Source organism: Archocentrus centrarchus, chromosome 14 (genome assembly GCF_007364275.1).
Source record: "Archocentrus centrarchus isolate MPI-CPG fArcCen1 chromosome 14, fArcCen1, whole genome shotgun sequence".
NCBI lineage: Eukaryota > Metazoa > Chordata > Actinopteri > Cichliformes > Cichlidae > Archocentrus > Archocentrus centrarchus.
The window spans coordinates 11,028,579-11,039,438 of record NC_044359.1 but is presented as its reverse complement, the minus strand read 5'-3'; the positions used below and the strand labels follow the sequence as shown (position 1 = coordinate 11,039,438).

General features: G+C 41.3%; 1 protein-coding gene across 1 annotated transcript; it reads left to right on the top strand.

Annotated features, from left to right (window-relative positions):
• The first annotated feature begins 309 nt into the window (after positions 1-309).
• On the top strand, positions 310-10,507 carry LOC115792051 (adapter molecule crk-like). The gene is made up of 3 exons (XM_030746412.1): positions 310-825; positions 4,214-4,818; positions 8,645-10,507. The coding sequence occupies exons 1-3, from the start codon at positions 606-608 to the stop codon at positions 8,777-8,779; spliced, it is 960 nt and encodes a 319-aa protein (XP_030602272.1). The 5' UTR covers positions 310-605; the 3' UTR covers positions 8,780-10,507.
• Positions 10,508-10,860: the final 353 nt, after the last annotated feature.

The following is a 10,860-nucleotide window of genomic DNA, read 5'->3' as shown; positions in this document are numbered from 1 at the left end:
ATAAGAATAAAGGGGCATTAAAAACTGTATTTTACGATTTTCACAATATTAACGTTTTGGAACTTCAGTGGTGCTTTTACGGCTTCAATCTGAGTGCTTACATTTCTAAGGAACGAATATTTGGAAAATTTGTAAGCTAAGAGACTGAGGACGCAATCAATAAAAGAAGAAACAGACAAATAAATAAGCAGAAGGCAGCAGTATTAAATGTTGCTGTAATCTAAAAGAAGTAGAAAGATTGTTTGGCAGATTTCCAATGTTTTTAAGGGGCGTGAACGCACCGCTTCCCATTGACCGGGCATCCCTTCCGGTAGATGAGGTCAACTTTTCCCTAGATCCGCCATTTCAGCCCTGGAGTTTCTTGTTGCACGTTAGTTATGATTTTTTTAGTTATTTTAAATATCAAGAAGTAGATCATTTGGATTTGTGGTGCAGGATTCGTTCCGCCGAGATAAACCCTTTGACGTTACGGTTAGACGTTACTAAAATCGTCCCGTTGTAACGTTTTTCCAGCGGGAGTGTTAGTCAACCAAAGTTTTGTATGAGTTGCGGATAGGGAGAGGCGAAGGGGAAAAGGCCTCAAGCCTTGGACGGATTTCACAGCCATGGCCGGTAATTTTGATGCCGAAGACCGTGCTAGCTGGTACTGGGGGAGACTGAGCCGCCAGGAGGCGGTTTCCCTTTTACAGGGACAGAGACATGGTGTTTTCCTCGTGAGGGACTCGATAACCAGCCCTGGAGACTACGTGCTGTCCGTGTCGGAGAACTCCAGGGTGTCCCATTATATCATCAGCAGCATCAGTAACAGTCTGCCGTCTGGCTCAGGTAACGTTGGACTTGTCTCTAATATAAGGAGGGCTTTCATTTTAAACCTGCTTTGCTAGGATTTAGCCCACTCTCATCAAGCCACGCCAGACTCCCTTTAGGAATTGTCCAATTTAACAAGATCGGAGTAACTCTACAAGCATACCCTTTCTTTACCAAAGAGAGGTACACTTTTTCTTTTTTTTTAGTGTTTTTGAAGCTCAGTTTTAAAGTCTGCATTCATATAATAATAAAATCTTCACTCTGTAAAAAACAACAACAATAAAACTTTACACATGGGGCGTACACACTTAACTATCTCCTGTTTCCTCAAAGCCACGCCAGACAAACCTCAGGAATCGTCCAATTCAACAAGATCTCGCTAAATCCACAAATGTGCTCTTATTTATCCAATCAAGCACACCTTATGAGTTTTTAAAGCTTCATTCTATATTCGGCATGTATGTAATAAACTTCTCACTTGTTTTTTTAAATAAAATCTTCACTTTTCACATTGACCACTGAAGTCCCTTCAGGAATTGCGCAATATGACACTCTCTCCCTAAATCCACAAATATACATGTACAGTACCCACAGGTACATAACGTTTCTGTTATGTTGAAGCTCCCATTATAAATTCAGCATATATTTTTACTCAGTTCAACAAAGGTTGAACTGGCTAACGAAAGCCAGTTACTGTGAAATAAAGGTCAATACTTTTATTTAAAGGAGAGTATAAGTCCTCCTAATAAGCCATCATCTTCAACAAGCAGTCACTTTCTAGTCATTCAGCCACTGTTCTGGTTAACAGCAATACATTTTCCTCTGCTGAGGGTTTGAGGCAGTGTTTCCTGTTTAGCAGCAGGTAGAGAGGTGAGGTGAGCTGGTTTGGGCTGCTTCTGCTGCTGCAGGGATTGAATGAACGGGGGGAGTTCTGCTGTCACAACTGGGGGATGACTGGTCAGATTGGCACTTCAGGAATGTCTGTGATCAGGCCCTGTTGCACACACGCACAAACACACACCCATGCTTACAGGTCTGCCACTGTGCTCGAGGCTGTTGCGCAATCGTCGCCTTTCTGAGCTTCTGCGTCTCCGTTTCCCTGTAGTAAATCAGGGATGGCATCATAGACGGTAAAAGAAACTACGCAAAATGATTCACAGGCCAGCAGTCACATTTCTTTTGAAATTACAAACTTTACAAAGCTGTGGTGCTGTTTGAATCAGGGCAGACACTCAAAGTGACACAAACTCACAGTTGAGTCATTCCCGAATCAACATCCTGCAGAAACTTGTTCTGCTGCTCTTCCCTTTTTTTTTTTTTTTTTTTTTGCGTTTCTCTAGTTGTATTAGGCCACTGTGGAAATTTGTAAGTTAGTGAGAAGTATGGATAAATACTGTTTGCCTTTATTGGTGCAGAGTCAAGTTCATTATTCCCCAAATGTAAGTGTGCTCAGGTTTGTGACCCATAGACTGCATAGAAAAGATGGTCCACCAGGATGTCACCCGTTTGTTTCTGGACTTGTAATTTGGTCACTGCCTTGTTGGTACTCTGGAGCTGGAAGTGACCATGTTCAATCCAGAGGATGGAGAACTAACAGACTAATGAAGAGTAGCTCCAGATAAGAACAGCATGAAATCAGCACAACTTTGGAAATCACCGCCTCCAAATCTGATGACATTACATGCTAATGGTGTTAGGTTAGGGGGATAGGAAAAGAAAATGTTATGCCTCATTTTCAGATGAACCCCTTCTGTGTTGAGTGGGTGACGCCCACTTTTCAGGAGGCCTGAGCACTAAAGTACTCTTACACCCGATTATCTAGAATCTGATTGAAGATCCCATGGCTTTGACAATTGCAAATAATAGGCTGTATGAGTTATGAGTTATCTATGCAACTGGCAACAAACTGGTGGGACATTCATGCAGCTCTGCACCGTTACTAGTTGTCTTCCAGCATCAAGACATTTATATGATCTGTTTCATTGTGTCTGATAAGCTTCATACAGTTAAGCAACAGTCACTGCATGCCTGAAGCATACATTTAATCTCTTTCAGTAGAAATATTAGACATGTGTACATGACCTACTGAATGAAAAACAAACAGCTCAGATGGTAAAATGATTTTATTGTATTCTAGTAGACTCGCATAACTTACAACAGACACTTGGTGTATAAAATACAGCTGAATAAATATTAAAAGCATAATTTGATCTTTTCTGGAGATGCCCTCATATCAGGATCTTTATGGACAGCATCAACAGACCTGTCCAGATATTTCTGCTCCAGGCAAAAAGGCTCTCAATTCACTCCCTGAATTAAAGTATTTTTAATACCAGTTTTGATCAAAAATAAGCTTTTAAAACAAGTGTAACACATTTCTGTGTGAGGGAATAAAGATGAGTGAAAGATGCTGTTCAAAACATGCTGACAGTGATCCAGTGAGACACTGAAGTTAAATAAAAAAATACCTTTATGGAGTTTAATGTTAATCTCAGCCAAACCGTTTTGCTCCAGAACAAATAAAACACTGAAATAAACCAAACACCAAAGATACAGCTTATTTGTAAAATAGGCCGTATCTTGATAGACTGAGCAGATATTTGAAGTTTACACAACTCAGTTCTCACCTTCTTCTCTGCTGTTGCCACTTTTGATTTCATTCGAACATTGATACTGGGATACCCGTCTGCCATTAGGGGAACTGCAAGTTTTGGCACTTTTTATCTGTTTTTCAGGCCTGTTATCACATTGTCTGAGCACAATGTGATAACAGAGAAGATGTGTTTAAAAAAAAAAAAAGTCATAGTTGAGCAGTACGCAAGAGTTTGGACAGTTTGGAACTTGTTCTTAAATGACCTGGATTTAAAATGAATTGGGTATCATTCCTTTGAGTCAGCAAGGGATTATTAAAAAGTCAGGAAATTTGGTCAAAGGGGAGGAAGAACCCATTCAGATTTGGTGCAAATCGGGATGAGAAAACTCATAAATGAGACATGATACTCAAAGAATACTGAATATAAATTTTTAAGGGACTGCAAAGATAACAGTGAAAGAGCCAGTCGTGTCTGTGCACTGACACGTGCACACAGTAGATGCTGACCCTTTAAATTAAAGTTCAAAATAACTGTTCCTCCTGGAGGAGTTGGAAAGTGGTCAGACCTGCTTCTGGAAGGACTTTAGTTTATTTAAAATTATGACATGGTAAGTTGACCTGGATCCTCTACTATTTATATATTTATTTCTCCCACATAAAAATCATATTATTTATATATATCAATCTGTATGTATAAAAATTAAGTATGTGGGCAGATCTGTTGAAGCTGAAGGCATTTGTATGTTTGTTTTTTTTAATTGTTTCGGTTATGATTTACCTTCAGCGAGCTAACAGTCTCATTTCCTCCACCAGGGTTGGCACCTTGTCGGTTTCGGATTGGGGATCAGGAGTTTGATGGGCTGCCAGGTCTGCTGGAATTCTACAAGATCCACTACCTGGACACCACAACACTCATAGAGCCTGTAAACAGAGCCAGGCACTCGGGCATCATCAGCTCCCCCACTGGCGTGGTCCCCCAACAGACCGAAGAAGGCGAGTATGTCCGGGCGCTTTTTGACTTCCCTGGGAACGACTATGAGGATCTCCCCTTCCGCAGGGGGGACATCTTGCGTGTGCTGGAGAAGCCAGAGGAGCAGTGGTGGAACGCTACTAACCAGGAGGGCCGAGTCGGGATGATCCCCGTACCCTATGTGGAAAGGTACCGGCCCGCCTCACCCACGGCTGCTGGTCTGGGTCCCGCGGTTGTGGGGACTGGACAGGGAGGGCTTGTTGGAGGGGTAGCAGGCAGCACAGATGGAACAGGTTCCCCTCAGGCCACTGCTCTGGGAGAACCGGGCCAGTACGCTCAGCCCGTGGTCAACACTCAGCTCCCCAACCTACAGAACGGGCCGGTCTATGCCCGAGCGATTCAGAAGAGGGTGCCCAACGCCTACGACAAGACGGCGCTGGCTCTGGAGGTACTAATCTTATCGGTGATTATTTCCTCTTGTTTATTGTGAACCACTTTCCCCCCTCAGTTTCCTCTCCCTCTGTTTTTTTTTTTTTTTTTTGAACGGGTCTGAGCCGAGGCAGTGTAGATTGTCCTGATTGTTGTAATGGCTTACTCATGCATATGAGCACACACACACTGTCTTTACAAATGCACACTGACAGCGCACATGAGGACATTCACTGTGGAGATGGCTCCTCACAGAAACACAGACATAGATCCTTTACAGTGGCCTCTCTTCACGCACACACTGCAGCTCATTGGGTTAATGTGAATGTTGCATTGTACATTCATTACCACTGAGGTCCAGGGAAGCACAACGCTGTTAAATTACTTTCTGCTGATGTATAACTGAAAAGACTAGAGCAGTGGTTCTCAATCATCAGGGTTGGGGTGGTTTGCTCCATAGTCCAGTCATCCTGTCATTTCCATGTTGGATTGCCTGTTGCAGATGGCTTCCACACTGGGTAGCAGAGGATGTTATCCACCCTCCATAATGCACAGTGTGTGGCCCAAACGTGCCCCCCCCAAAAAAACTGCTAAAATGGTGTTATGTCATAACACTTGCTAGCTCTTTACCTATTTACCTTAGACCTATAGCATCAATGGGGAAATGAGATTAAAAAAAATTGTCTTGACTGGTAAGCTATCACCACTCACTTTGACCATAATCAGTCCCAGATGCCATCATCCAATCAGCACAGTCCTAGGGTGCATTACCATACAATTACATTAGTCTGTGACTCAAATATAATGCTTTACTAAATTCAATAATCAGATTACAGCTAATTAAACATGATATTGTTACTTTCACTACACAAGTTCAATTATCTGCATGATGAGTGGATAGAACCTTTTTTACAGCGCATCTTTTTATTTGCAGGAGCAAAGGCATGAATGAGAGCGCAATATACAACAAAGGAGCGATGATTACTTCTAATTTATTGCACAAAGGGCCAGAATGTGACAGTAAAGAGTGAACTGCTCAGTCCAGAAACAGCAATCCACCTCAGCAAACATGTCAAAAGTCTGCAAAGCACATGCAGAATCAACATGTTCTTTTATATTGAATCTAAGGCAGGGCTATCGATCAGATTTCAATTTCAGTTATAATTTTGGTTTTCAGCTGTTAAGTAATACAGATAAAACCATTAGTTTTTATTTATTTTTTGCTCAAACTCACTCATGTAGTTGAGCTCAACCAAGATAATAGACAAAAAGAGCCTTTGGTTGACAAGATGTGCTATCCAGAGGAGGTAAAACTCACAGGGGTTATTAGCAGCTGCCTTTGATCTTGGATTACTCAGGAATTCTCCCTCGGCCTGCTTTTGGTGGTGTGCGGCCGTTGGTGGTTGGCTTTGATTTGCCGTGCAGGTTCTCCCAAGGTGTGCGAGCTCATTGCCACCTGGGTCTCTGTTTGCCAGCGATCACCCTTGAGAGTCAGGCTTTATGGTGAAAAACACTCATTAGTCTGAACCTAAAATTCCTTACAGGGTGAGCTCATGTCCCTCACCACCCAAAAGAAAAATCTTTTGTGTGTCCTCATTACTCTGACAGTGCTGTGAAAGGTTTAGTGTTATTCTGTTAACTAGCATGTTCACAGGGTGTAACAAATTACTTTCTGCAGGGACTAAATATGTAATACGTTATTGTTTAAAAGGTAAAGAGTAATATGCAATAAATACATTTTTGGGTAGCAAATCCAACACTGGCTGCGACTGATTATTTTTATCATAAAAAATACTGAACAGTAATGGTATGGCACTCCAATAGAGGAACACTGGGAGAATAATTGGTCACTTTGGTGTAGGGCTGCAACTATCGATTATTTTAGTATTCGAGTATTCTATTGATGATTCCATCGATGAATCGAGTAATCTGATAAGAAATCCTTTTTTCGTATTAACAGTTCATCTGCATATTTTAACTTCAGTACTGCAGTTTTTCTCTGTGTGAAACAAACAGGGTGGATGGAGGAGCTCCAAAGTTCTCTTTTCTTCACTTAACATATGCTGATCAGGTGTTTGATGAAGGACCTTCAGCTGTTTCTCGGTAAAGGTTTAGTGTTGATTACAGGAAAAAAAGCTTGTGTTTTGGATGCTAGGAAAACTTTTCCTTTCGCTCCACCTGAGCTCACCGTCTCTATAGTGGCTCCACCCCTTTGCGCTTGTGCAGACAGACTGCACATAAAACAGCTACCTGCGGCTGTTATATTAAGTGTTTTTGTTGAAAAATTGGGGTCTGCATGAGCATAATGTGGTAATGCTTTATGCAAGCATTCTCCTAAATTCGTTTCTAATGCAGGTTTATTTTTAATCACTTATCAGGCATTAAAGTATAAAAAATATTTTGTTGGGGGGTGGGGTCCTTCCGGTACAGAACAATTGCTAGTGCTAATGCGTGCTAGCAGACTGTGGTGCGATCCATTTTGGGAGCTAACAGCTGAAATTCTCAGCACAGCGAGGACAACACACAAACACGGCAGAGAGCGGTGGAGGCGTGGAAAACATGTCAGGGATGATCCACTCAATGTTAATCCGTCGCAGCCTCAGAGAACTTTTTAAAATCTGAGGGTTTTTTTCTAACGCCTGAGCCACACTTCAGTTCAGTAGGTGGCGGTAATGCAGCTATAAGTTGGTTTACCCACCACCATTAAACCCACAAAAAGACGACGACGGAGAAGTTAAATGCTGCTAATGCGGGTGAAATGCTCCATTTACACTGAGACACCTGAGCTGCAGAGTTTAAACGAAGCGTTTAAAGCAACAAATTTGCTTCGAGGATTTTTAAAAAATTTTTTAATCGACTTATTCGAGTTACTCGAGAAATCGTTTCAGCCCTACTTTGGTGGTTATGTCAGCAAATTCCTTTGAGAGCTTTCAAGTCAAGTCAAAGTCAAAATTCTTTATTTGGGGGGGTGATAGCATGTCGCCCAGTCTGTGGTTGAACTGCTTTCAGCAGGGCCCCCCTTTTAAAATCCATTATTTATTTGAGTGTCCTCAGGAAAGACAGAAGCCACTGCTGCGTGTGACATAAAGCAGATAAGATGACATTACACTGTTTATAAATGTCTGCTGCTGTTAGAATGGTCAGCAGAATATTTGTGCTGTCAGTGCCCAGATATAGACTGTTAAAAACACTCAGTTTTTAACAGTATCTGCCTGATACTGGATTATTGGGGCTGATGCTAAGGAGTAAAAAATTCTGCCAGTATATCAGCTGATATTAAGTTGACAGTCATAGGCAAATACAGTTTTGTCTCCTTCCAGCTTGTAAAATGTTGCTTTTATCTGGAGCCAATCTACTGAACTATATCCATGATCACATACACAGCTGTACAGATGGGATCATAGCTGATTCTGTCCTGTTGGCCTGTTTCTTTGACTCTCGTGAAAAATTTGAATTGCTTCTGTGTTCACTAAAAATGACCTTTGTGGGATAAATGTGTCACTCACAGCTGGGAGGAAAAACACAACATGAACACAGTATCAGTTTGAGTAAATCCAGTGAATCAAATGGCCAGATCTGATTATCAGATGAAAGCTGGTAAACATGGAAACGTATCAATCCTGTAATCCAGCCTGTATAGTTTCTCTGCAGCTGTAAAATGAAGATGGGTCAATCAATTTTACATCAATGCTTTTCTTTCTGCAGGCTTGATACAAGTCAGATGTCACGCTTGTATTGATAAGGTTGACTTCCATGTGCCAGTTTATATAGAACGGAAAGAGGACGTATAAGGATTGTCCAACATTCCTGACTTTCCAACGTTTTTTTTTTTTGTCATTTAACAGGTGGGGGACACGGTAAAAGTGACCAAGATCAACGTGAACGGCCAGTGGGAGGGTGAATGCAAAGGCAAACGAGGCCACTTTCCTTTCACCCACGTTCGATTGTTGGAACAGCACAATCCAGATGACGAGAGCTGAGAACCGCAGGCACTCCCGGCACCTCCAGCACACCCCGTCTCTTTCAGCTTCGCCATGCTGGGATAGAAGAAGATTTCTGCAAGCACAGAGTGTATGAAACTCTGCGCTGAAGTGGTCAGTGTTTCTTGCCCACGCTGACATGTTGGGTGTGACTGTTGGGTGATCTCGCCTAATGTCTTTTTGATGAACTTAAGTCATGCTAAGAGTTTACACTATGGTTGGACTGATATCGGTTTGCCTCCGTTGTCAAAAATCACTGCTGGCTTCCACTTTATCGGTTTATTCCAGAAAGACACTGGAAGATCGGTTAATCGTTTCACAAGAAAGGGGTGTATTTAACCTTTGTTAGGCAACCATGAAACGAGCAAGTCAATAATTTATTCCAATTAATGAGTTATTTAACTTACTTTTTGTATGATGATAGTTGAACAGATGTAAGACATTGTTTTAGGGTGCTAAATCTTTCACTCTGGTTGGTGTTTACCCCATACTACAGTCTTACTCTGGTGCAGGTTGTTTTCCAGTTTAAAATAACTGATATTTAATTTGAACACAAATCCAAAAGCTGAACAACTGTTAAATACATGTGATCACAATGAACTCTCGCAGTCATCTCCCAATCAGTCTGTGTGTCTGATCTGTAGAATTATGGAAGAATAAGAGTGTGAGTGACATCTGAGGGTTATTGTGCTGATTCAACAGTTTTTTTTTTCTTAAAAGGCACAGTTCATATAATATCAGATCCAGTCAATAACAATATTAGTAATGCTCATTATTAGCTTAGCTAATGCTAAAGGCTAACAGTTACTAAAGCTGTGATCTGCAAGTCCGTATCTTTTTACTACATAGAGCCCAAAAGTCCAGCAGTGTGAAATTTATTAAGTTGTTTGCTTGACATTAAAACATGCCCGTACATGGTAGCATCACTTCTCTTCACCTCGCACAAGATTAAAAGCGGCTCGCACGAGTTACAAACACGTTTTCACAAATTGAAAGTTGTTCACACAAGATTCTGACTTTTCGTACAAGGTTCAAACTTGTCCAGCAAAAAACTGTTTCACTCTGCTGGACTGTTGGAGCTCTGTACTTTTCCTCGTAGTACATCTGCACAAATGGTATAAACCAGATTATGGAAAAGCGAAAATTGGACCAAAAAGAACCCGATTGCAGGTGCGAAAGCCACCCTCAGCTCAGCGGGGCATTGAAGCTACGTGGATGTATTGATTCTGAGCATGTTGATAGAAACTGCCGAACCTGAACAATTTTAGAGATTCTGAGGCAATAAATAGAAAATGTGTGAAAATGGTTTAAATTAACATTAACAAAATGTAATTTCAGACAGTTTGAGGGCATAATAAGCACCGGTGACCGATATCAGTCAAACTCTAGTTTACATACTTCCAGCCCAGTATTGAGCTCTGCACCATACACAGCAGGCACCCTCCTCTTCCTCTTCCTTCCTGTTGTATCTGTGCATCCCCGCCCACTACCTTTCACTGACACCTGCAGGAGGGAAACGATCGATTGCACACGGGAGATAAAACTCTGCTTCTCTCACAGATTCATGTATCTGTGAGTCTTTCTGGGGTTTGTCCTAGACTATGAACCTAGGAGTGAAACACTTTCCCTGATGACTGTCTTATGGAGAAGGACATACTTCATATAAAGACAACTTTACCACCTTACTACACCCCACACTACAAACCCACTCTCTTTTTTTGTTGTACAGAAAGTGGAAAATATTATATATATATATATATATATATATATATATATATATATATATACACACACACACACACCTTACATGCTAAATACTGTAAACATTTCCCCTCTTTATGTTGAACTTCTTTTACAATTTATGGCCAGAGACTGTACACCTTTTATTTCATTGCTATTCAAACACGCGAGTGTGAAAGAACAAAATAAGCGCCCCGTCACAGAGGAAGGAACAATCCCCTGAGGATGCTTTAAAGGTTGAGGGATTTTATTTTTGTCCTCTGGGTGGGCTGGTAGGGCACTGTCATTCAGAGATGCTTTTAAGATAAAATCCACCTTTTTAAAAATTTTTAAATGTATTA